The following is a 27,027-nucleotide window of genomic DNA, read 5'->3' as shown; positions in this document are numbered from 1 at the left end:
TGTCTAGTCCAAGAGGAAGGAACTAAAGAAACTTACTTTGTCAGTTCCCAACTCTAGTGGTAACCATATCACCCTAGAGTGAAGACCCAAAGTTTCAGGCCCTTCCTAGTTGCTCAGAACTTTCAATCAGCTTTTCAGTCCCTTACTCTTAATCATTATCTGACAACCAAAGATTCCTAGATAGCTGAGGAAAGCCTATAAATAGGGGATTAATGACCAAAACAATGAAACAGAAAAAAAGCAAATTGGAAGAAACACAACCTATGCAGGAAACTTTTAGAAAACTATCATTACTAGTCTCAGAGAATTAGGAGAAAATATTACGTTCATGAAAAGAACAGGATGTTTTAGAAAAGCATTAAAAAAAGAGCTCTTAGAAATTAAAAAACCAATAGAAAAGCTGAAAGATAACACTGAGGAAATCTCAGAAGGAACAAAAAGACAAATAGATGAAAGGGAGGAAAAGATAAGAAAATAAGAGGATGAGTCCAGGGGAGCAGATATGCATGTAACAGGAGTTCTAGAAAGAAAGAACAGAGAAAGCATGAGGAAGAAATCAACATCAAAATAATCTCAAATTTCTCAGAACTAAAGGCCATCAGTTTCCAGACTGAAAGCATCCAAGCACGCCCCTGGATGAAGACACCCGTATCAAGATACATCATTATGAAATATCAAAACACTCTTAAAAGCTTCCAGAGAGAAAAACTGGTCTCATGCACAGAATTAGGAACCAAACTGTCTTCGTGCTCTGAACAGTAACACTGTAAGCAAGAAGGCAATGCAGAAATGTTTTCAAAATTCTGAAGGAAAATTATTTTCAACTTAGAATACTATACCTAGCCAAACTCTCCATCAAGAGTAAAGCGGGGAAAAAAAGGCATTTTCAGATACAAGTTGTCTAACATTAACTTACCATGTATTCCTCCGAGGAAGCTACCACAACAAGAATGTAAATCAAGAAGGAGACAAATGCGGAAGACAAGTAAACAAGAAAGCCATTACAGGAGAGGCAAAGGGAATCTGCAGGATGATGAGGAAGGGAGATCCTGGGATGACAACTGAGTACCAGATGCAGAGAGCAACTAAGTCATCCTGGAGCAGAAGGACTCAAAGGAGAGACAGGCTGAGAGCTTGTCATCATAATGCCTCCTGCTGCTGTACCATCTCTGGGACCTGATGAAGCCACTGGAGGATGTAGCTCAATAAAGCCAGAGAGTAAACCAAGAAAAAGGGAGACATGAGATCCAGGAAACTGAGTCAAACCCAGGAGAAAGGCAAAGGGAAGACCCAGTATAACAGCTGTGTGTTAGGCCTAAAAGGCCACCAGTTCACATAAAAGAATGGGGATGTCGCTAATGAAAGTAACTGATGATAGGGTACTGATGGCATTGATCTTCCTCAAAGTTATTTTAAAAGGCTATTAGAGGGAATTCCCTGGTTGTCCAGTGGTTAGGACTCTGCACTTTCACTGCCGAGGGCATGGGTTTGATCCCTGATCAGGGAATTAAGATCCCACAAGCCACACGGCATGGCCAAAAATAGAAATAAATAAATAAAATCTTTTTTAAAAATAAAAAAAATAAAACGTTATTAGAAAGTATAAGAAAAATTAGTCATAGACACCAAAAAGCTAATTAAATGACAAATTAAAGAAAGCACTAACTTTAGGAAAAACAGAAGAAATATATCATAGTATACAACAATGTTCAGTTATGAAAAATATTGCATATGCATAATAAGGTAAACAGTAAATACTGATTTAAGCAAAAATTATGATCTAACTCTATTGAGAAGATAAGTGAGGGGAAGCAGAGAAAATGATGGTAAAGAGAGCTAATTCCCTATCTCCCATAACAGGAAGACTAGATAGCATTTAAACTTGGAAGACTCAACAGTTAGCAGTATTTACATATAACTCAGCATTACAGTTGCTTCTGGGAAGACAGAGTGACAGGAGGGGTGAACTGCTGTATTTTGATATATGCATTTTAGTATAATTTGAAGTCTTAAACTACTTGCAATGTATTAATTTGATGAAATAAAAATTAATTTTCTTTAAAAAGGATTAAGGACTTTCTATATAGGGAAAATAACAAATGTAACAGCATGGAGTTGTGAAAGAGCTGAGTTTTTCTAGAAAATGGTTAGTGCCACAGTAACATAGCAGATGCAGGCCTAAGCAAGCAGCATCAGATGCTGCAGAGAGCAAAAACAGCATCTCTTCACCAGTTTTGTGGGCTTTGGCAAGTCACCTAACCTATTCTACTTTCCTTCCCTGTAAAATTTGACTAATAATAGCACTGACTTCACAGGGTTTTGTAAGAATTTGACAACAATAGAAACAGATAGTGTTGCAAAATATGTTATGCTGTACAAAGGTAAGGGATGCAGGTGCATCTCTGCATCCCTCGGAAGTGTTCTCAGCTTGGAGCACAGAGGGTTCTGGGCAAGGTGGAAACTGCCCAGGGGAACCAAATCCCAGAGAAGCTGTTTAGCTGGCCTGGGCAGACAAGTTCCCCAGAATCAGGGCATGTCACAACTGGAAACCGTCAATGCCCTTCATTTACTGAAAAAATGGGCTCTCGGAGGGAACCTTGACCTGGTGGCTGCAGAGCTGGGAAAGGTTGGTACCCATCGGAGTGTCCTACAGGCCCTGAATCAGGTCAGGTTAGTGCAATGGGAGCCGTTGCTGGGAGGTCTGGTGGGGGGGCAATGCCCAGAGCCAGCCTCCCAGTACCCTTACCCCTTTATCCTCCCTTTCCAAGGAGTATCCCTCTGCTTCCTATCCCACCAAATTATTGCTTCAAATTCCACCATGGAGCTCAGTGAAATGCACATAATGATAGTTTCCTTTCTGACACTTATCTAGTACTGACTGTACGCCAGGTATTATTCCAAATGCTTTGCATGTATTCATACTATTTTTGTCCCCACTTTGCAGATGAGCTGCTCAGTATCACATAATTGGAAAGGGGACAAACCAGCATTCCAAGCCAGGCATTCTGTCTCCAGGATCTGCGTCAGAATCCCTATACAATACTGTTTCTCAGGCTTGAGACTCCCAAGTCTCAAACTACTCAACTGTAAAATGGGGATATTTGAGGAGATGGCTTGAAAACCTCTTTTCACTGGAGAGCTTCTTTCTTTGGAATAAGATTCATCCGTAGTGTATGTATGCCTGAGGGTGAGGAACCTTTACGGAAGACAGGTTTTGAAGAAGAGCAGGGTGTATATGCAGCTCCAGAATGGGAGGAGAAAGGGACCCCAGCCCACACAGGGAAATTAAACTGGAAAGAAAGCTAAGAAGACAAATGTCAACTTGCAGTTCTATGCACACAGCCAACCCCCCTCTATGTCTGTCCCCACAGCCCCCTTGGACCCTGGCCTGTGCAGCAGCCCTGGCACGGGTCATACAGGTGGCCTCATTACCTGTGACGATGCAGGTGAATCTGACGTCGCTGTCCTCGGACACAGCCCGGGACTTGAGCGTGGTCTCAAATAGTGGCTGGGTCTCCTCTGTTAGCTGAGCAATGATGGAGCAGAAGGTGCTCCTAGGAAAGGCAAAGAACTATTCAGAGCAGCCTTTCTCCCATCTCCACCACACTATGCCACAGCCTGGTGTTGTCCAAGGCAGCTTAAATCTTACCACGTCCATCCGTCATCTCATGGCCATGGCTCCAGCACCTGGGCAAGTCTTTCTTCAAGGGAGCCTCGGCCTCTTGGCCAAGTTGGGAGCAGGGATACTACCAATGGGCTGAATGGGACCCTGACCCAGACCCATTACAACAGGCAGCATCTGACCATGGACCAGGCTCCTGAGCATGCCAGATCACCAGTCCTGGCATCCCCATTCCATTCTTACTGGGGGGCCTTGCTTCACACGCCACCTTTCATCTCCAGGGAAGCTCGTGCATGGGGGAGGCACACAGATGGACAGGCCCAGCCTCAGAGATGGAGACCCAGCACAGCAGGGCCTCCATTCATGTCACAGAGGGAAAAGCTGGCCAACCCCAAGGATATATAGGTCCTAGGAGCTCAAGGGCCTCTCCTAAAGCTTAGGCTCAGAAGAAAGGCCCCTGCACTTGTGAGCATAGACCCACGGTATACAAAGAATAAGCTGGCCAATGCCAGGGGGTCTAGACTCAGTGGTGGCCTCTAGTTCCTAGGAGTATCAGAAAAGAAAGACTCAAATGATCTGACCCTAAATAGGGCTATGGACCTCCAGTGGAAAGTCAGCCATGGCTCCCTTGCTCCCCCTGGGATACCACATGCTCAAGTGAATACATGGCTGGCAGCTCCAGGACCAACCAGCAGAACCGCCAAATCACAAACAGATCCACCACTGCAAAAGCCAGGGCTTTTAGTTCCCTCGTGATCGTCCATCTCCCAGAACTCAGGGGCATTCGTGGGCTCACTGAGTCCAGCACAGACTCACCAGCACTGCTCAGCATTCACAATCCTCTCCTGCCTGCACACACGAGCAAACCACCATGCCAAACCCTTTCATGGGCCAGCAGAGACACAATGCATCCCTAGGCGTGACGTGTAACCACATAGCCAGGTTGTGTGGTGCACAAGCTGTGCCCAGCCCCCCTCCCCCTCTCAATTCACACACCCTCTTGTGAGCAGCAGGGAGGACTGTGAGGGGTGACGTGAAGAGCAGCAGGAGGATCTGTGTTGGGGGAAAGACAAGTCATTCAAGCCTGCCTTTCTCTGTGCCTCAGAGGGGGGGTGGTCACCCGTGGGCAGTGTGTGTCTGCCCGTGACCTCTCCACCAGGGGCAGGTGCGAGTCTGTGGGAACACAAGCAAACAGGAGCTACAACCCTACTTTGTGGGGAGGGCATCCACAGTCAATTTATCATCTCTGTGGATATCATTCTTGACTTGAGTTTGAGGAGAAAGGTTGCATCCCAGGAAGAATGTCTGGAATCAAGTAAGACTTCGGGAGTGGGGGGGGGTCCAGCTGTGGTTTCTGTACAGGAATGCAGATGCCTGGGCCTTTGGGGCATTGACAGGAGTCCTCCCCCACAAAGACCACCCAGAAAGAGGACCCCAATCATTCACATACCTGAACGACTGAGTTGGGACTACAGTTAAGGCTGCCATAACTCTCACCTGGAACTTAAGTAACTTAGTAGACAGTTGCAAGAAGTGCTTTCTTACAACGTACTGTTGTAAGAGTTCACTATCCTTTCCTTTCCTGTTTAATCCACTCAAAAATAGGCGGTCTTTCAGGACCGAGACTATCAACTCCCTGACACTCAGGAATTACAACATCTGAAAACATTTCTTGCTGCTCTCATACTAACAGCAATTTCTGACTTTGGGGAATACCAAATCCCAACCAACAGTCTCTAGAGGAAACATCCATGCCAAAAGTTATCAGACTTCTACGATTTTGCAACTAATTCGAAATATCCCTAATTATGTCCTCCCTACATAAGTTGAATTGTACCCTACTCATGAACATGAGCCTGGATCTCATATTCAGCTTAGGCTCTTAGGCATGAAGCTGCTTGGGCAAGTCTATGAAAATGAGCTAAGTGAGAAAAACAGGGAAATTATGCTTTAAGCAAATTTGCAGAGACAAGTGCTCATGCTAGATATTCAACAACAGGCAGTTATATTATTTCATTACTTTTCTTGAATAAGAAAGAATGCTTATCTTCTCAAACTTTCCAGACTAGGTCCTAACTATAATATAAAAAATGTTTATATTGAAAAATCATAAGTAACTGCTGAAAAGTATAGGTAGGAGAATGCCCTCTAGGAGAGTGGATCTGGGGTACATTTGGGGGGACAGGGAGAGTCACTGCATATACTATCATATTGTACTGAATGTCATCCACTTTCTGTTCCCATTTTCCAAACCACTCAGATGTGGGATGGACTCTGAGTCTGCTGCTTCCAGTCCCCTGAAAAGCCAGGAAGTCCATACATTTGGAAATGGTCTGGTCCCACTCTGACACCTCCAGGTCCTTCCAACTCTGTGACTTCATAAGCATATCACAGCCTTATCATGTGTCTCTATAGAACACTAGCATCACCACTCGTTTTCAACATGTTCAAAGGAACCTAAACCTGCCCTTAGGTTTGGTTATTTACCTTGCTTTAAGTAAACTTCCAAGACCCTCTCTCTTTGGGCACTCACCACACTCCACTTTGAATTAGTTGTGATACCCTCTCTTCTACCCCTCCAGACTGTGAGCCACCCAGAACAAAGGTCCCTCAGTATTCTTGCCTATCACAGGAAAAGTACGTGGTGGGTACTAATCATGCCTGCAGACATTATGAGCTATTCAGAAACAAGTTAGCTATGCAGAAATCTTTCTCTGTGTAAAGAAACTGTAGCCAACTCCTCCCCAAACCTACTAGAGTCTGGGATGAGGCCCAAGGGGTGGGAAGTAGCCAGGAAATGTTCCCATTTTGGAGAGCTGTCCCCAGCTCAGGAGGCAAGAGGACAGTCATCCAATAGGAAAACCCCCACCGTGGGCCTGCTCAGGCCCTGCTCTGTCTCTGAAGCAGATTCAGAGAACAAGTTAATGCAGGAACACACTAACATAGTATTCCCTGACCTTACAGAGTTCACAGTCTGCAGGGAGTGGAGAGGAGCCAAAGGAGAGGGAAATTCAGAGAAAGAGATGATAGAAGGAGAACTTAAGGGACTGAGAAAAAAAAAAATTAAGGAAGTTGCCATGGTTAGAAGATAGACAATAAGGGATCAAACCTAGATATGTGGTTACAAAAACCATGAAAACCTAGGATCGGGGAGAAATCGGTCACATGACTGGCAGTTCTCTGTTTCTGGTCCCATGGTGCCTTTCCCAGGGGCACAGAGATACAGCTGCAGACATCTTGGGAACCCTTGCCTATTTCTGGATCTCAGCACCCCTTTCAGGTGACCCATGCAAGCATCAACTCTGGCCCCTGTGAGACCCATGCTCACGAGAGTGCCCTCTCACACCCTCCCCAACCACCCTCCACCCTCCCCTCACCCCATGCAGCCTGGTTAGTGCACAAGCAGTCACCCAGAGGCCCCTCAATGCCCAGGCCCAAGAGAAAAAGCAGTCAGAGAAATGTAATGCAATGGTGCGTTTACCTTCCAGAGCTGGGGTGAGACAACCGGTTGCTTGATAAGCTAAGCAAAAACAGCAAATGGAATCATTAGGCCAAAAAAGCAAGGAGAGGAGGAGGAGGCGAAATCAACAACAGTCGGCAAAGTATTAATCGGCCACCATCCGGGGCCCAAGGGCCTTTCTATTAAAAGGGACCAGCTGTCTTAGTTGGCCTGCTCCAGTTAGCAAGTGGCCTCACCACCGGACACCAGTGTATCTGAAACCAAGAGCTCATTAAATGTGGCAGAGTCCAGGGAAATGGTTAGGCAGGAAGGAGGCCCCTTGGGGCTGAGCTTTGAGAAAGGTGTGTCCCAGGTCCTTGAATCACTTACAGCTTCCCCACTCCACAGCACAGCAGCCTGGGGACAGCTCTTGCTTCAACCCTCAGCCTTTTGGGGGAGAAGAGCCCCCGTTCCTGGAAGTCCCCTCACAGGCTGGGAAGGAGACAGGTGGCTTGGAGAACACCCATTAATATGTTAAAGTACGGTTAAAGAGGCCACGCAAGGCAAACCAGCTGGGAGAGTGAAGAAGAGGAGTAAAAGCGGTTAATTCAGCAGGAGCCAGGAGGTACCCAGCTCGGTCAGACCAGCACAAGGCCCGTTACGCTTAGAGGCCCTGATCATCCCTCCTGACCCCGGGGCAGCTGAAAGTGGACACCAGCTAGGGGCTGTGTAGGCCACTGTGGATGAGGACTCACACAGAGCTGCCCCTTCGTGGAGATCCAGCCCACTGGATATGGGCCAACTTTTGCCTCTGCGTCCACTTTTCTAAACACAAATATCTCCAGTGGAGTCTAGCACCACTATCTCCCACAGCCCTCTGAGTGGTTGGCTACTCCAACCATACTCACTCCCTTCAGTTGTCCCCACCGTGAGAATAGCTCTCCCTTCATGGCCAGCAGCCCAGTCTGCTCAGTGGAACTCTCAGTCTGCATCTCTAACCACAGACAGCCTGCATCTTTATAACCAAAATAACCAAACTCATCCTCTGCTCCAAAACATGGCTTCTACTCCAGTGCTCCAGGGTTTGTGAATACCGCCAGCACTCTCCCAAACTCCGAAGCTTTAGATCTGCCATTTTGGACTCCTCTCTCTTTCTCCCAAGTCCAATTAGCCAATAATTTTAGGCCCTTCTTTCTCCTTTTTTCTCTATTCCTGCTGCTGTGTTCTGATTTAGACCCTCGTGACTCCATGTTGGATAAGCACCACAATCCCCTTCTCCTTCACCCCTCATATCACACCATTTCTCTGGAAAAAAAAAAAAAAAGGTATAACCCCCCACCCCCCACTGTGTATTATATTGAGTCTCAACTCCTTGACTGGGCACGTAAGGCCCTCCCTCACCGACTCACACCCCCTCACACATGGTTCTCTACTTCCCAACACTCAGATTCCACTGTAACCAGACCTGTCCCCTAACTGGCATGGACAGGTCCATTCCTGGCCTCTGAGACTCCACTTTTGTCCTCACTGCTTGGAAAGCCCTCCCTCTTGCCTTCTGCTCATTTAAATCCTGCCCACCCAGCCTTCAAACCTAGCTCTTTTTGTAGCTTCTGTAGCTCTTAGCACAGTGCTAGGCATACAGTGGGTCTTCAACCGCTGTTTATGGACAAAAGAGAGAAAGAGGGAAGAGGAGGTAGGGAGGAAAGGCAAGTACATCTTTCAAACCGGAAGTGTCCTGTCCCTCAGAGAGAGCTGATGCTCCAGAACGCAGCTGCCTTTGCTCACAGCTTTAAAAATCCTCTGGAGGCCAAAAGGGGAGACCTCTCATGGTTTCAAGGCACTGGCCAATGCCATCCTTTCCTGACCATGAACTTCATTTGCCTTTCTCCTCAGAATGGAGAGATTTCTCCTTTGTTGGGTCTGGATTTCTTCCTTGGGAAGGACAGGGAGAGAATCAGCTCTCTAATTCAGACAGAAAATGACAGGTTCCACCTGCAAGTGGTCAAGGGACTGAGCTGTGATAGTGACCCCTCCCTGGCTCTCTCTAGGGCTGGTCGTGATGCTCTGCTCCCTGGTCCCATCATCCTGCTTTCTCTAGGCCTCACCCTTAACATAATTAGCCATGGCAGGAGGAGTCCTCGGCAGTGGAGGCATCTTGTCTGCAGAAGGTGCCTGTGCCCTGCTGACTGGGCCAGAGGTAGGCTCAGGGCTCTCACTCAGGAAGGGAACTCCCCATTTACTGGCTGTGAGGGGGTCAGAATCAGAGGCATCAAAGGCTGGGGTATAAAACCCTAAAAAAGAAAAAAAGCCCTAAAAGAGTTCTTAATGATAACTTCATTTCATAGAATGGAAATTCAGGGCCCAGGCAGGAAAGGTCTCTTCATAAAGGAGAAAAGTAGGCCTGGGGGCAGAGGGGTGGCAGCGGAAGGGGTACCAGGACTGACCCTGTAAGCTGGGGCCTCCCATTCTTCCTGTCTTTCATATATTCTGGAAATAAAACAATCTCGGAAAGTCCTGGCCTGATTCCTCCGTTTCCCTGAAAGCCCCAGACAACCTACCTGACCCAAGCAGAATGGAAGAGGTGTCACAAAGCTATAGCAGATATCATAGGCTCTGCTGCTCCTCTGAGCCCACTCGGACCAAGGCGTCCAAGAAATGAGGGGGCAGAGATTTCTAGAACTTCTAAGTGTCCCTCCGAAGCAAGTTAGTTATAACCACATACACCCAACTGGTTCCTTAACCTCCTCTAGCTTACCCAGGCCCCACCTTCCTACAGGGGTAAGGGCCTAGAGGCTGGATGCCATAGGAGGTAGGGCCTACAGTTTGGGGGGATTACCTTCATATTTGACCTCTGACCCCAGTGGGTATTGGAAATATCCTTGAGCTGACTATGGACTGGAAATCCCTCCAGGGTTGGAGGAAGGAAAGGTATGCACAGGAAGACAGGTTCTAGACCCAGGCCAAGGCTTCTGGCGGCCTGGCTCCGAGCCCAGCTGTCCATCAGCTGCCAGGGGCTCCCCATCCTCCCAAAAGCCCATGAGAATGATGATTCACAAGCTCCATGACATATCTGTATTGAGGCAGACCCAGAAAATGCTGAAGTCAGGAGTGAGTGGGACAGAACTTGTCTCTCAGTCAGAATTCTGGGATAGTCAGGGCTCATCTAGGCTGGAGCCAGGGTTAGTTGGCAAAGTCCTCAAGGGGCCCTCTTCCCATCCCCACAGGCAGTCAGCTTGCTCTGAGAGACAGAAGACTATACGGTTGCCTGCTCTAACACAAGAGTCAGGCCTTGACAGAGAGCTGTGAACTGCACCCCCCCACACACACCCCAGCCCAAGTCCGCAACACAGCCCCATTCACCTTCACAGTCTCCCTGCTCTGGCCAGAGCATTTCCAGGGGTGAGAGAAACCTGGCCTTCCTTGTCCCTCAGAATCTGGGGCGGAGGGCGGGGGTGCAGCGGCACAGGGGAGGTGGGGGAGGGGGTCTGTGGCCAGGTGGCAGGGGCAAAACCACAGCCCACCTGGGCTAGAAAACCCTCTCCCACTGCCCCTGCCCTGCCCCTCCAAACACTTGATGAAAAGAGTCTCCATTTAAGAACATTCTCCCTTAGGGACTTAAGCCAGGCACTTATAACCCACCTGCAGGTCTCAGGCTGACACACTGCTCCGTGCTCATTAGATGTGCAATTGTATCTGCCGTACAACTGCTCAGGCGGCAGCTGGAGAGTGGACATGTGTCCACTCTTCAGTCTTTTTCCTAACAGCCCAGATCCCCTGCTCTCCCAATTCTGCCTGGTTTTCAAGCCACCCCAACGCTGACTCCGAGAAGGGCCCTACTTTGTTCTTCTACTTGTTCTGCTGGTATTGACAAAGGCCAGACACAGGAGGCAAAGCCCAGACAAATCACTGTGACAAGTGTGAGACAATTATGAGGCTCCTACAGGCGGCTTCACCATGGACTGGAATACACAAATTTCATTCCAGTTTTTCCATAGAGCCAGTGGTTAGGAGGAAGGGGCATTTTTTTCCTGGCAGCCAGGGGCCTTGTGAGTCTGACTTAGTCACTAACACCAGCCCTCAGCCCTGCCCCAGACATGTGACACCATTTGACGAGTTTTATGCAGAAACCGGTTCCGATTACATTTGAACTTTTCCAACTCCAAGGTCAACAGAACTCAGCCAATCCACGAGGAAGTGCCTGGGACTTTTCCTGAATGTCCTTGATGTCTGTTTTTATGCTGTTTTAAGAACAGAGGACAAGAGGTTTCCAGACAGCTTCTCAGAGGGGTGGCTGTTTTCTGTATAACCTATGATAAGCCAAGTTCTGGGGCTGTGACACAACCACTAACCCAACAGCCAACCATCACAATTCCCTTTGGAATAGACTCCAGAGTTGGAGAGAAACGAAGCTGCCCAGAGGGAACAGGAAGTGTCCATCTCCATGGTAATGCACGTGTCCTTGTGCGTCTGTGTGCCTTTGAGTGCCAAAATGCCTCTCTATTGTCTGCAAGTCTTTACACCTGTGGGTAGCCTAGCTCCTAAAACAAAGCACCCACACCTGTTTAACTCTTGGAAGAGGAGTAAAGGGCTCAACAGTTCAGGCCCTTCCCTTGGCATCCCATTCCCCCAAACTAGGCAGGGCAATTGGCTTCCTCAGAGCCACAAGCTCTGAATCTTCAGGCAGGGCCCACCAGCACCTCCAGCCACCCCTTTACCTCACCAGCCCCCACCTAGATCCCTGGAAAGACCAAAGTCCCAGGCCCAGAGGAAGAACCTTCTTTGCATGGTTTATTTCTTCCTGGTGAATCCCGAGCTAAGCAGCCCCCTCAGGGCAGTGCCCCTAGCGCCCCCCCCCCACCTCCCCCTTCCCCCTGCCCACCCCCGAGAATGTTCTCCCCCTCCCTTCCAGCCAGCAGGAATGTCAGCCTCTCTGGCTTTCCTTATCGCGAGCTGTGGAATCCGAGGCCAGGGAGTAGCTGAGCCTGGGGTGAGGGTGCTGAGGGGCGGGAGTGAGGTAGGGGAGACAAAGGCCCCTTCAGGCCCCTGTGAAATCACCCCAAAGTAGGGCCTTCCTCGTCCCCAGAGCCTCGCGCTGCCGAAGGCTTGAGGCCCACTGTCCATGAGCGGTCAGGGGAGCCGCGAGGGGCCGTGAGGGCCGATCCGCCTTGACCATGTCCCCTGGCCTCGGGCCTCCAGAGGCCGGGCGGTGCCTCGGGCCGGCGCGCGGGGGGCGCATCCGAAGGCCTGGCTCGCCGCCTCCGCCCGCCCGACGCGCCGCCCCGGCCCGGCCCCCAGGGCGCGACTCACCTGGTCTCGGGCCGCACGCTGAGCAGGTAGCTGCGGCTGGCGGGGCTGGGGATCCACACGGGCCCGTCGTCCTCGCCGCCGCCCCCCGCCCCGGCCCGCCCGCCCGAGCCCCAGCCGTGGCCGGGGGCCCTCCGCGACCCCATGCTGCTGCCGGCCCCTGCCCGCGCTCCCGGCCGCCGGCCGCCGCTCCCGCCCGCGGCTGACGCGCGCCCCTATTTATAGCCCCGGGCCCGGCCGGCCGTCGTCACCTGCTGCTGTCCCTCCCCCGGCCCGGCCAGCGCGGCCTCCGAGGCGCCGGGGGGAGGGGGGCTCGCCGGCCCCGCCAGGCCCTGCCCGAGGGGCCGACTCCGGATCCGCGGCTCCTTCCCTCGGCCGACCGCTCGACGTGTGTGGAGCGCAGCCTCCGCGCCCGCAGCCGCCCCGGCGTCGGGGCCGGGGGCCCGGGGGCCCGGGGAGGCGTCCCCGAGCCACAGGGGAAAGGGGGCTGCGGTGGTTGACACTGAGACCGTCCATATGCCCCTCAGCGGGTCCCTAGGACCCAAGCTTCCTGCCATCCTTCCTTCCCTGCTCGCGCCCCGTTTGGCAGGTGTGGACGCTCGGGCTCTTCCGCCTTTGCCAAGTAGAAGGTGCAGAAGTGTCCAAGGAGCTGCGTGGGGTGTGCGAGGAGGCAAAGTCCTGAAACGCCGAAGAAGCCGGTGGGGGGCTGGGGGGCGGCGAAAAGCTGTTCGGAACCCGGGATCCAGAGGGAGACTGGGAAGCCAGGGACCTGCCCCTCCTCCTGGCAGCAGCCCTGACTGACCCCGGCCTTGCCAGTGGCTGTTCACCCAGCACGTAGACAAACCCAAACCCACATACCTTCACGTGACCTCAGTTCCGAGGAAGCCAGATCTCCTCAGAATGTTCTTCTCCATTATCTAGCATAGATTAGGGGTTCCGTAAATACTCCTAGAATAATTGAACCTCCTTCTCCACCCTGTTCAGGCTTCTTTTCCCAGCACTTGATGGGGAAATGGGTTGAGCCCTAATGCCCAGAAAAACAATTTAATCATTCAACAATTTCTGAGAGCAAAATTTTAAGCACTGTCTAAACCTGGTTGTAAATATTGGGAGTGACCACAGTCTGTTTACACACCCTTTCTTCTTCTACACCTTTGAGAGCATCCAGAAAGTACCTGGAGCTGAATGGTTACAATCATTAGAAAGTTGGAGCAAAGGAGTACAACCCCTCTGTTCTCACATCCCTACTCCTTTTGGAAATGGCTCTTCCTTCACTTTCACTGGGTGGTTCCAATGGCAACTGCCTTGATCCTACGTGTTCCCTCCCCCACCACTCCCCGCACCCTCCCTTCTGACTCAAGCCAGTCTATTCATGGTACCCATCTCCCAACTACAGAAGTAAGCATCAGACCCAAGCTGTGCCAAGCAAGGTTCTTCACCAAAATGTTTTCAACAGGAATTGGAAAGAAATTGCAATTGGAAAGACCAGAAAACCTGTCCCTCTGTGGTGGAAAGCTGTGAGCTGCAAGGTCCAGCGTCTAGCAGCCATGTTTCTTGCTGTGTGGAGGAGGCCACTCTGCAATGAAGAAGAAGGAAGCTGACACAGAGAAAAGCAAAGGCAAGGGGCATGGAGTCCCAATGGCTTTCAGGTGCCTTGTTGCAAGTGTACCTGAGATCCAGCTTTATCCGTGGCCTTCCTACAGGTTGGTGGTTCAACCATTTCCTGGAATCTGTACCCAAAAAAGTTCTCCCTTTGCTCAAGCTAATTCAAGTTAGGCTTCTATGAGTGGAATCTAAGAGTCCCAACCAATACTAAACCTTTTCTTCTAATAAGCCCGAATTTGCCGAATTTAACCACATTCCCCCCTTCCTCCTTGTTCTTGGCTTTCTGGAGGTAAGCATATTAAAATCTCTTCAGTTGTCTACAGGACAGTCCTTAACATATTTGAAAACCTCCTTAGAATTTTGGTTCATTTGTTTAAGTGAATGCCCGTGTATCAGGCTAGAGCACAGTGCTAGAGGCAAGGGTCACAGAATCTGTGCCTTCAACAATCTTACGGTCTGATAGGAGAGACAGGAACATAAGCAAAATACAGTGCAAAGTGAGATGTACAATTATAAAGCTGTGTATAGGGGAGCACAAAGTATAGAAGAAAGAGTGGCTATTTCTGCCTGGGGATTTGGTAAGAACAGTTTTACAGGGAAGAAAGTAAAGCTGAAGAAGGATTTTGAAAATTGCATAGGTGCTTGGGACTTCCCAGGTGGCACAGTGGTTAATACTCTGCGTTCCCAATGCAGGGGAACGATCCCTGGTCAGAGAACGAGATCCCACATGCATCCTTGCAACTAAGGACCCGCATGCCATAACTAAGACCCAGTGCAACCAAATAAATATTTTTAAAAAAAGAAAGAAAATTGCATAGGTGCTCACAAATAGACTGTTGTAGGTGGGGGGCAGGGTAGACAGAATATTCCAGATAGAGGGAATAGTATGCACAAAGATATGGAGGTGTGAAACAGCTTGGTATTCATGTCACTCAAGTGTAAAGGATCTGGGCAAATAGAGAAGTGCATTAGGCAGGGGCCAGATCCTGAAGGCCTTGCCTAGCACAAGAGGAACTTGGACTTCCCTTTTAGGCCATTTCTCATATGACAGTGGATATGGTGCCACTAGTTACCCCAGTGACTCTCCAATTTATCAATTTCCTTTTGAAAATGTTACACACACAACACTTCCACAGAGGTCAAACCAGAGCAGCCCACAACTGAATTAGCACCTTTGTCTGGGCTCCACACAATTAGCAACAACTTTTCTGGCAGCCAAATTGTTTCATTGATCCTGAGCCTGTAAATTTTCAACATGAACCACTGTCCATCTAAGTCTTTCCCAATCCTATTTGTTAAGTTTTTTTTAATCCTAAAGGTGAACTTTCACCTTTTTTTTTTAAAAGTTAAATCTCATGTTCTTAATCTCACATTCCCTTTCCTTCTTATCTGACTCTTTGAATTCTGCTCCTGTCATCCACTGTATAATCTGTCCTTCCCAGCTTCTTGCTATCTGCCAATTTAACAAGTATGCTTTCATGATGATACGGGCACAGCTGAGAAAGGAGTGTCAAGGCATTCAAGGATGGAGAGGTGGAAAAGGCAAAATCTCTTTCCTGGATTTGCAGCCTAGCAGGAGAGAGAGGATATGTAAAGTGGTGTTTAACAAGAACTAGGCTAGGAGTCCAAAGACTCAGGTTCTAATCCTGCCCTTCCACTGAGCGGCTGTGTGACCTTGGGCAAGTGGCTCACCATCTCTGAGCTTTAGCTTTCTCCTTTGTCAAGAGGAGTTGAGGTCATGATCTTTTATGATCCTGATGGTCATAGCTGTTGATTCAGCAAATATTTATTAAGTCACTGCTGTCTACTACACACCAGGCATTTATGGCAGGTACTGAGGGTGCAGAAAGGAATGTTATAGTCTCTACCCTTGAGAGCCTCTCAAGCCTGAAAGAAAGATAGAAAATTAAAACAGAATCGCCATCAATCCTCTAATAGAGGTTTGCACATGAGAGCACATGCTGTGGTTCTGTGTTTGGAAATAACCATAATACAAGGCAGTCAGTGTTTGCTATTAAATACGAGTACTGATGAAGCGTTGTAGGAACTTGTTACTGGTGCCAGGATCCCCTCTCCCGATTGTTTTGAACTTCCTGGGGCCCCAGAGTAAACTGGGTGCCCATGGTAGGAAAATCTCGGGCTACTGTTAACATCCTTAGCTCAATGTAACAAGGGAACCTATTCTCAGACTACAATGGGTCTCCCAGGACAATCCGACTTAACTACATTAGCCCCCTCATCAAAAGTCTGAATGCGTTTGAACATGACTTTTATTTTGAATTAGTCCCATTCTTCCCCTTCCTACTCAGCTCTCTCTCTTCCAATACTAACAAAATTCCAAGGGAACAATCCACCCTCCTTTGAAGCATTGGCCAAGGGCATACATTACCTCATATTTATTAGCTATCAGGACACCATTCCACCTTTCTCATCATCTTCCACCTGAACTTGTTGAATTCAGGCCACCTCACAATGAGTGCCACCATGCAACAGGATCTAGTCCCCTGTTTCTCTAATAACTCAGCCAACAACCTGGCGGCAGGTCCATTGACCTTGTCCTCTCAGAGACCTTCACCCCACTCCCTTTAGCAACCCAGTCAAATGTCCACCACTTGAACCTTGTCAGAGGAATTTCTCCACTTCTAAAATGCCATCCTGTTAATCCTTCCATCTACCAAGCCTGCCCTCAGCTTTAGGGCAACTCCAGACTCCCTCTCCCCTAACTTCTCTACTCACGAGTTCCCTCCTCACTTCCTTATCACACCCATCCCATCCCCATCTACACACAGACAGTGTAAAGTGGACAATAACTTCAACTACCACTGTACTTTCCTCAGGAATCTCATTCCACTTGCCCCTTGACCTTCTACTAAGTTTGCTTTGCTGGTTCCTGACCTGGAGTCTGGCTGTGGGCTTCTTGCTCTGAGGCTGGCCAACATTTCTGCTTTCCAACCTGAGTCTGATCTCAGGCAGCTTGGCAATCCCTTTACATTTCCCCAAGCTGACCTTTTCCTTTCCCTATAGCAACTGTTCCAAACAAGATTCCAACCTCGCCTTCCTCGCCGCTCCTTCAAAATATAGGGAAAAGTGAGACCACTGGTGAGAACTTCCACTTTAAAGGAGGACAGGCTATCTATGTCATTCCTGAGTTGCACAAACGTCTGCTACAAAATGTATACTGTTCCTTCCAAGACACTCAAACTTCTGCTCTGTCAGCTCTCCCTATCCTCCCCTGCCCGGCCTCCTTCCTTACAACCTATGAGGATGATCAAATGTTTGCTCTGCCCTAAAATATTTACCTTGTCTTTCACTTCCCTTTACTACCTTTAATTCTCAAAAGAGATCAAAGGAAACCCATCATGTTTTCAAGCAGTAATGGGTTACAGAATTGGGTGATAAAGTGCAAACTCTGGCCTTCTGAACAAAGCAGAAGCGTCCCAATGACCAGAGCTGAAGCAGAGGCCAGAGTCAGGCCCGTCCAACAAAAGTGGCCAGATGCCAGTGCCTGAGTATCGCCGAGGAGCTCCTAGGGGTCAGAAGAGGTCCCTGGCTGGGGGCAGGAAGAAGTCTGAGAGGAAGCACATATGGCCCCAGCTGTGAGGAGGGGAAGAAACAGAGGGCAGGGACCACTCAGGGTTGGCAGGAAGAGAAATTGGCCTCTGCCTCTAGCCTTGTCCTGCCACTGTGAAGCCTCAGCACTCTCTAGGACACTTCTGTTACACCCCAACCCCACCCCCCGGCCCCACCCCAGCCTGTGTATGGACATCTCCAGGGATTAGAAGTATGCTACCCCTTCAGGTGGCCCATTTTATTTTTAGGAGGATCTTCCATTTATGGAGTCTAATTCTGTTCTGCCTTCTGAGGCCACACAGAGGAAGTCTAGACTCCTTTTTGATATAATATCCCTGCAAAGGTGTGAAAAAAAGTGATCATGAAATATCTCTTTTCTTGATGAAACATCAAGTTCCTTCAATAGCTCTTTGAGTGAAATGGCACCGAGGGTCCCACACCAAGCTGGATGGTCCCCTCTGAACATGTCCACTTTGCCGGTATCCATCTTAAGCTACTGTGCCATGAATGGCACACGTCACAGGTGAGCTCTTCAGGGAAAAGTACCACTATCATCAACCTCACTCTGGTCAGTAGACTTTCAAGATCTTATTTTGCTTTTCTGGCACCTATGTGGACTCAGGCTGAAGTAGCCTTTTCCACAAGCTATGGCACAGGAATTGAGGTCAGAGGTCAGCGACATCTTCCTTATGAAGCATCATCAGCTTCCATACCAGTTTTCAAAGCTCCCCAGACCTGTGGCCCATCTCAATGCAAGTCGTTAGTAGCATGGTAAGTTAATCAAATACGTGTCCACCCCCACCCCCCACCCCCCTCCCCACCCCCAGTTTCTTCTTTTATTCTTCCTTCTCTTGATTCCACTCATTTTAAAGGGCTTAGCCCTGAGCTCAACAAAGCCCTAGATTTCTGCTGACCCTGCCCTCCTGTGGGAAACTTCTGCTTTCTGCTGCAAGCTGCCCTTCCTGCCAGCCAATCTGCAGTGCTCTGGACTGCTCATCTGACCTCCCTCCAAGAGCTCCCACAGCTCCCAGCTCAAGGCAGCTGAGTCCCTAATCCTGGAGGGTGGAGACTCTAGGTCCTGCCACTCTGGGATGAGCTGGCCACTCCGGCACTCCAGGGATTGGAGATGTGGCCACAGCTGTGCTAGGGTAAGTGGACACCAATTAAAGGATTACTGGCAACAAGAAGCCACTCCTGATTCTGGTTTGATTGGAAGGGGAATTGGGGACTCAAGTGTAGAGCCACCCTGCCACGTGTCCTCCCCAATCCATTTATTCTGATTCAATATCCTATTAGAGGGGAATTTCTGCTTCGAATGTAGGTCCTTTCTAGAATAAAATTATCATTACATGAGAGGGTGACTCTGTGATCAGGGGGCAGCAATTAGTTGGTCAGGCCCAGGACACAAACTCCACATCCTTAGAAAGACACCACCCAAGCCCAGGCCTCTCTGGGTCTTCTTGCAGAGTGAGCTGGTCCTTTTCCTTCCCCTTAAGTCTTTTTCTAAGGGATCTTCTGTATCTCAACCAGCCCTCCTTTTCCATAGCAGCTACATCTTCTCATTCTTTAAAACACGTTAATGCCTTCTGGCATTAGCTGCTGCGGTTACTGCTCAACCCAAGGGATGCCATCGACAAACTAAGCCACTGCCTCCATTTTTGCTAGCACCTGCCATACTTCCTCCTAATCAGCCACTTCTGCTTTCTAATCCCACCACCACCATCATCACCTGGCCTAAAAGCCAAGGGTTGGGACTTCCCTGGTGGTCCAGTGGTAAAGAATCCACCTTCCAATGCAGGGGACGCAGGTTCAATTCCTGGTCAAGGAACTAATATCCCACATGCCATGGGGCAACTAAGCCTGTGTGCCGCAACTACTGAGCTCACGTGCCTCAACTAGAGAGCCCGTGTGCCACAAACTACAGAGCCCACATGCTCTGGAACCCGCACACCACAGCTACAGAGCCCACGCACCCTGGAGCCTGTGTGCCACAACTAGAAAAGAAAAAACCTGCATATCACAACTAGAGAGAAGCCCATGCACCACAAGATTTGGCATGTCACAACAAAGATCCCGCGTGCCACAACTAAGACCCGACGTAGCCAAAAATTAATTAATTAATTTAAAAAAGTCAAGTGTTGTTTGCAGGTTCTAAACTCTCTACCTGTTCAAACTCTCCTGCCTGCTTCTTCACAACTTTCTGTGCCTTTCCTTACCATTACCTCCCCACTCCCCTCACCTCATCTTCTCCTTTTCCCCACTTAAAAGTCACATTCAAAGTCCTCCCCAGACCCAACAGAGGGTAGAAATGGGACACCTTCTCAGGCAAAGGGCTTCTGAGAAAGCAGAACTCACCTTCCTCCTCAGATACCAAAAATATGCAACCCTGTCCGTATGCACAATGGGTCTTAGGGCAAATTTTCAAACAACTTGGTCTAAGGACTAGAAAACCCGAGAGGAAAACAGGAATTGTATACAGTGTGCCCTGGACTGTAGCCGAAAATGGAGGCCTAGAAATAGTGGAGCTTCCCAGTTTAAAATATGAAAGAGCAGCTTAATTGCTCTCTTTAAACATCAAAGACATGATCAACTTTCTCCGTTTTCACAGAAAATAGGGGCAAAAACAAGGGGATTAACTTTTAGAAGTAATATCTAGTAGATTTTAGTCTATCTATATCTATCTATCTATAAATAATACCATACCCCCCCATAAAATGAGATGGTGCTACTGACCCAGTGTCACGTGAGCACTCACTACGGTGGAATTAAAATTGACTTTTTTTTTTTAGAATTGACTTAAATGGCTTTATCATATCCTTTTGCCACATTTTCCATACAATCAATTACACATTTGTTGAGTTTTCAGTATATTCATGCACTAAAAACTCAATTTCAATTTGCAAATAATAGTAAGTATTATAAAAAAATAAGAGCATGTTAAAAGGCCAATACATGACACAATGAGCTAGCTCAAGAATTCATCTGGACCTAGGTCTCTAATGAATAGACACCTGGGTAACAGAAGAATTTGAAGATGCTTTGGAATTACCAAGTAAATAGTTCAAACTTGGAAAGGCTTGACAAAAGCCAAAAGAAATAGTTACTCATAAAAGAACTAGAATTCTAATTGAAAAAGCAATCTGATGCAAACTGAAATATAAATAAATGCAAATAAAAGTGATATTGCCTTGGGGGAGGAGGGTCAGTGGGAGGGGTCTTCCATTTTTGTATATATCTAGGGCAAAAGTCAATAAATAAATAAAACAATTAAACAAAAGGAGAAATTCAATAAGAGGTCTTGCTTTTAGGAAAGTCCCCTCTATTTTTACATAAATATATACAGGATCAAGAAGATAAAATCTACCCAGTCTTGATTCTAGATCCCCAGAGATTTAAGCCCCCCCACCCCCCTAATTTGATAGATGCAAGAACTGAGGCCAACAGATATCAAATGACTTAATTACAGAGTCCAGACTGGAACCTAGGGCTCTTGATTTCTGGTCACTGGATTTCTTCCTTCTATTACACTGCCAGTGAGTTTATTCTCAAGACTATGTAGAAAACATTGAAAATGTCCAGACATAACATTAAGTAGAAAAAAGTAGGGTCAAAATCAGAGGCAGTGGGCTTCCTAGGTGGCGCAGTGGTTGGGAATCTGCCTGCCAATGCAGGGGACACGAGTTCGATCCCTGCTCCAGGAAGATCCACATGCCGTGGAGCAACTAAGCCTGTGCGCTACAACCATTGAGCCTGCGCCTTAGAGCCTGTGAGCCACAGCTGTTGAGCCCATGTGCTGCAACTACTGAAGCCCACGCACCTAAATCCCATGCTCTGCAACAAGAGAGGCCATGGCAATTAGGAGCTGGCACACCACAATGAAGAGTAGCCCCCACTCACTGCAACTAAAAGAAAGCCCACACACAGTGAAAAAGACCCAACACAGGCAATAAAATAAATAAATAAATAAATTTATAAAAAAAAAAAAATCAGAGGCAGTGCAGTACAGTGCTAGTCACACCTGAGTGAATCTTGGCTCTGCCCCTTACTAGTTCCATGACTTTAGGGGTCAACCACTCTGAGCCTCCAAAAGAATAAAGGTAGTACTGATGTTTATCTCATAGGATTGTTATGAGGCTAAAGGAGAATGAATGTGAGAATAATGTCTGTCATATAAAAATGTTTGATGTTAACCACTGTTATTATCATAATTATACCATAAACTCGGCTATGAACTGAACAAGGATTGGAAAATGATATGCAAAAATGAAAACTGCAAAGATGGGATTATAAATATGCATGTTTTTTAATTTTCTCTAATAATGCTATATCATTTTCCAATAAGAAAATGGCTTTTTTTTTTTTTTGGCCACACCACATAGCTAGCAAGATCTTAGTTCCCCGACCAGGGATTGAACCCATGCCCCCTGCAGTGGAAGCATGGAGCCTTAACCGCTGGACCACCAGGGAATTCCCCGAGAAAAATGCATTTTAAATAGGGATCTCAAAAAAAAAAAATCCATATAGGGACTTGAGTCTCAGTCTGCTCTTTCCTCCAGAGGGACCAAGGTCCCCCAGTTTCTAACACTGCTGTGGCAATTGTTTGTGGAAAAGGTCAACAACCTTTTGCTCTGGACAACAGCCTGAATTCCCTGGAAAAGACAGGGAAAAATGTCCCAGAATCTAGAAGATTCTGTCTCAGATCAGACCCTGAGAGAACTCTGTAGCTACCAGTTGAATCAGATTCTTTCATTCACACATGCGTGCATTAATTCATTCATTCAAACACTCTTTGAACCACCGCTGTATACAAAGAACTGTACTAGGAGCTTTTAAAGAATAAGACTGACCCACTGGATGAATTTGGAACAATCTCCATTATACAAGTGGAAAGAAAGCAAGCTTCAGAACACTGTGTGTATAGAATGCTACCATTTGTATTAAAAATAGATATATAAATATACATATTTAAAAACTTGTAAATGCATAGAATTGCTCAGCAAAGGTACATTAAGATATAGAAACAGTGATTAATTCTGGAGAGGGGGCTGTAGAACTGAAAGCTGACCTCCATTGGGAAGCTTACTTTTCATTGTATTCTCTTTTGTATTGTTTGGATGTCTTACCGTGTATGTGTATTAATTTTTTCAAAAGATGAAAAAATAAAATAAAATAAAAACAAGTAAAAGAAAGTGTGCCCAGAGCTGAATATACAGTGATGACCAGGGCAGGCAGAGGAGTTTTTCAGTCTCAGGGAAGGCAAAGTGTGTTGAACTTGTTGAACCACAGCTGTTTTCAAAAGCCAGACTGTTTACATTATAAGTTAAGGGAAGAGCTCTTTCTATACCAATTAGCTTATAGTAATTCAGCATATCATTTTACAGAGGTAAAGCAGTTGGAAAATAAATACTAGTCATTTGTCAAGCCTTAGAGTGTATGAAATTGTAGTCTCTACAAGGGTGGGATCTTATCTGTTTAATTTGATCAGTAGAGTATTCACTTCAGCAGATAAGTGCTTGTTACAGCAAGCATTTTCTGATGATAACACATGATAGCACAACCATTTTAAAAAATCGTAAAAAAAAAAAAAAGATCAAAAGATATTGGACCCTGAGGAAACCATGTTCCCGGTGAGGGTTGGGCCACCTTTTCTGGAATCCACCCCCACCCCCAAATGATGATCTTAAAATGGCAAGATAAATCCCAATGAGAATGAAAGGTCATAGAGACACACGGCATGTGCTTTGGAATGTCACAAGATGCACAGGGCCCTTCTCGGGGTGAAAAGGCACAGACTGACTCCAAAGAGAACCTGGCGCTCAGTGGGGCACCCCAACTGCAAGGGAGGTAGGAAAGCAGATGTCTGGATGGCTGCAAACAGTTGATATGCTGGCAACCAGCCAAAGTAGCTGGGTCACTAAGGCAATACAGGGGTTGACATCATGGACTTTAGAACCATGGGCTTGACTTACAAGGTTGCCCAGCAAGTTATGTAACCTCTCTGAGCCTCGGTTTTCTTCCCTGTAAAATGCAGGATAACTGTGAGATCACTGTGAGGACAAAGTGAGAACCACTGGAAAGTGTTTTTAGCAAGAAGCTGGGCCCACGAGCAGGACTTAAAGTGCTGTTAATTATCACCATTACTAACAGAGGAGAGGTGTCCCAGACCAATCATAACTGACCATCAGCATCCAAGTCTGAAGAGCGGGCAAGGTACACTCCACCCTCCATACCTAAAGTCAAGTCAAGAATCCCTGACACCGATAGTGTTTCATAAACTAGAAAATGCGTCCACACTTATCACCTCACGAAAGCCTGTGAAGCAAGTTGGATGGGAAATACTAGGTCTATCCTGAAGGGAAGGGGCCGGGGAAGTTAAGGGGGTTTGTTAAGAGCTGGCTGAAGGCAGAACCCAGGCTGTGACCCAGGTTTCTTGGTGAGTGGCTCGACATTCTTTCCACTCCACGCCATTCCCAGGAAGGAGATAGATATGAGGTCAGAACAGGTCAGACCTATGATTTCACCACCTCCTCTTCCCCTACTCCAGCTACCACTGTCTCTGAGCAGGAAGCAGTTCAGCCATCCATTCCAAACACTTCTACCAGCCTCTTCTATAATCTGTTCCTGTGAATGGCCCCAGGTGCAAGGTGGGCACCCTGCAATGGAAATTAGGAAGGGATGACAGCTGAGTTGAGGCCAGCTCTGGCTCTGCATGCAGCCAGAATCAGGCCTGGTTTGCCCTTGCTGCCTGCTTGGGAAGCAGGGACATGGTGGCCTTGCCAGGTATGGCAATCATTAAAAGGCATTGTTTCTCTGAAACTGAAATAAGCATTAACCTTTCCCAATGCCATTAGCTTTTCCACTAAAAATCTGGCATTTGATAGAGGAAGAAATTTTTTTTTCAGTTGTGAAAAGGTCAGGCATATTTATCTGACTTAATTTATAATTGATAGTCAATGTCTTCCTTGAAGGATCACCTCTAAGAATGTAGACAGCACCCACTTCCTCTGGCTGCACTAGATCCTGCAGAGCCCAGTCCCATGTCCCACCCATGCAGGGTGGTGGCAGCCCCTCAGAGCAGAGGTCAGAGGACACTCCACACAGCCAGCTCTTTGTGCTTGGTCAGGTCCTAACTCTGCCATCAGTGAAAAGACAGCGCCAGCCTCCAATGTCTAATCCCAATTCTGCCACACCCGACTTCCCCATGGCAGTGGCCAAGACCTCTGGAACAGTGCAAGAAAATTACAGAATTCCTCCCTTCTATCCCTCCCCCTCTTCCCACCAGTAAAGGGTTCTCTTAGTTAGAAAAACCATTTGTAGGAAAGATGGAGGTGCCCAGAACAATTTCAATAGGCCCTAAAAGCCAATGCCACTAGCTCAGGGGAGAGCTTGGAGATGACTCTTGATCAGCATTAAGACCCTCCCCTCACCCCTTCAGAAGTACTGAGCTCCCGGTTTCCTAACCACAGCTCCAAAAGCTAGAGAGGACCTTCCTTGGACAGCAGGAAACAATGTTCTCCCTCAGAGATGGGACACTGAGGGAAGTCTTAGGTGGAGTAGGGTAGGGCCAGGCTCACTTGAAGAGGAATACAAGAGCCTACCTGCATGGTAAGAAGATTTTTTTATTCGAAATATGGTCTGAGCAACATGAGTGTAGCCGAGAGGAGGAGGGGCTGGCCTGCCTGGGGCAGCAGCCTCTCTAATGGCACAGGAGCAAGAGTACAAATATCCCGATGTCTGTGTGCCCCAAACCCCGCTGGTCAGGAAAGGCAGAACAGCAGCAGAACAAGGACGCACAGCTCCTTCTGAAGGGGGTCTGCCTCTCGGTGTCTGCCTGCCTTGGCCGCATTTCCTGCTCTCCCAGGTTCCAATCAGAGGTGTGCTGCAGAAGTTTCTCCCACCCACATAGACAGGATGAGCCAGTGTGACAATTAATTCTCCAGGACTGTTTTGGGGGGAAAGAGTCAGAGAAGACAGAAAAGAAGGGTATGGTGACCAAGGGCCCTCTGCAAGCCAGGCTGGGCGAGCTCTCTGAGAGGGACTGCTCCAGTACCCTCGTCCCCTTCTCAGGCTCTGGTGGTAAGAAAGAGAGCTGCTGTCAGGAGGCCCCTGGCTGAAGGCAGCAAGTGGGGAACCTCCCATAAGAGCACAGCTATGAGGGGTTTCGAGCCGAGTTGACAGTATCAGGTTGGGCCACTTAAGCAGCCTGGGGTTGGAAGGACACAGACAAGAGTCGGGGTACCAAGAAGCAGCACAAAGCCATAAATAACAGAAGCAAATTCAGAGCTGTGAGGGTCCTGGGCGACCCTGCATCTCCTGGAGCTGGAGGACACCCAGCCCCCCGCAGCTCAGGGCAGACACAGCTCTAGGGCACAGCCAGCCACACTCACACCAAGGCGGAGCCTTTTCTTTTCCACTGTCCACATGGCGGGCGGAGGACACCACGGCACCACCCCGACTGCGCACTGCAAAGCCTCCGGTCACACCTGCGGGGACGGTGTGTGGCTGTCCCGGTCCTGAGAGCCCTGCGGTCGACTCCGAGCATCTTGGGCACTGTCCTCGTCAGGGGCCAGGCCCAGTGATCTCCTGGCCTCTGAGTCGCCCAACAGAGACTCCTCGGCACATTCTTCCAGTCCGTTCTCCCTGGTCTCCATGGGCACATCCTCCCCAGAGCCCTCCTCTGGTTCCGCCGCCTCCGCCTCTTCCTCCTCCTGGTCTCTCACCTTGTGGACGATGAAGAGGTGGCGGCTGAGGGAGCTGGCAGAGGTGTAGCACAAGCCACAGAGGAGACACTGGGCTGTGGAGCTGTCCTTCTGGTGCTGAGGTATGTGGCTCTGAAACTCGAGTCCTGAGTCTGTGGCAAAGCTACATTTCGCACACTGGAAAAGGGACTTGTGCCTTTTGGTAGAAGAGACAGTCGAGCCATTGCTGGTGTCTGGAGCATCCCCTGCTCCACTGACTGGTCTTTTCAGATGGTTCTCCTGAAAGGGGAAATGACATGAGCCCCCAAACATGATCAACACCGCCCAAGGACTCGCAGAATCACCACCCAGGTCAGGCTCACCCCAGCCCTAAATTCTGGTTTAGCTTTGGTTTGTTTCTTATGTTTGTTTGTTTAATGTAACACATGCATGTAGCACAACATTCCAAAGATACGGGAAGGGTATAGAAAAGATTAACTCCCTCCTACCTGGCTCCCAAGCCCTGCTCTTCAGAGAACACCTGGGTTCTGAGGCTCCTCCAAAAGATATTCTACCCATACACAAAAATAAAACTACTGCCTTTTACAAAATGATAGCATTACATGCACACTTTTCTTCACCCTGCTTTTTTCACTTAAAAACATACACTGACACATTTCTTTATGCCCAAGGCCAAAGATATCTGACAGATAAATCTTAGAAGAGGAACTGCTAGATCAAAGGGTGTATGCATCTGGCAGAGAAGGGAGGGTGTGCGTTTTAATCATAGACAGATGCTGCTAAAATGT

At 48.1% G+C, this 27,027-nt stretch overlaps 2 protein-coding genes across 6 annotated transcripts in view; both read right to left on the bottom strand.

Moving 5' to 3' along the window:
* ALPK3 (alpha kinase 3) overlaps positions 1-12,511 on the bottom strand; it is a 54,773-nt gene extending 42,262 nt beyond the window's left edge. Inside the window, exons 1-3 of the mRNA XM_057721596.1 lie at positions 12,369-12,511; positions 7,104-7,142; positions 3,433-3,554 (exon numbers count right to left, since the gene is read on the bottom strand). Of these exons, the coding sequence (XP_057577579.1) occupies positions 3,433-3,554; positions 7,104-7,142; positions 12,369-12,511 (304 nt within the window). The remainder of the gene's footprint in view (positions 1-3,432; positions 3,555-7,103; positions 7,143-12,368) is intronic.
* A 9,943-nt stretch (positions 12,512-22,454) lies between these two features.
* The window catches only part of ZNF592 (zinc finger protein 592), a 51,847-nt gene continuing 47,274 nt past the window's right edge, over positions 22,455-27,027 (bottom strand). For all 5 annotated transcript variants that reach the window (XM_057722106.1, XM_057722102.1, XM_057722105.1 and 2 more), the window contains one exon: positions 22,455-26,518. In XM_057722106.1, the coding sequence (XP_057578089.1) occupies positions 26,018-26,518 (501 nt within the window). In that variant the 3' untranslated portion in view covers positions 22,455-26,017. The remainder of the gene's footprint in view (positions 26,519-27,027) is intronic.

The sequence above is a fragment of the Hippopotamus amphibius genome, chromosome 2 (assembly GCF_030028045.1).
Source record: "Hippopotamus amphibius kiboko isolate mHipAmp2 chromosome 2, mHipAmp2.hap2, whole genome shotgun sequence".
NCBI lineage: Eukaryota > Metazoa > Chordata > Mammalia > Artiodactyla > Hippopotamidae > Hippopotamus > Hippopotamus amphibius.
The sequence above is the reverse complement of the archived record's forward strand: the minus strand, read 5'-3'. Positions and strand labels throughout refer to the sequence as shown.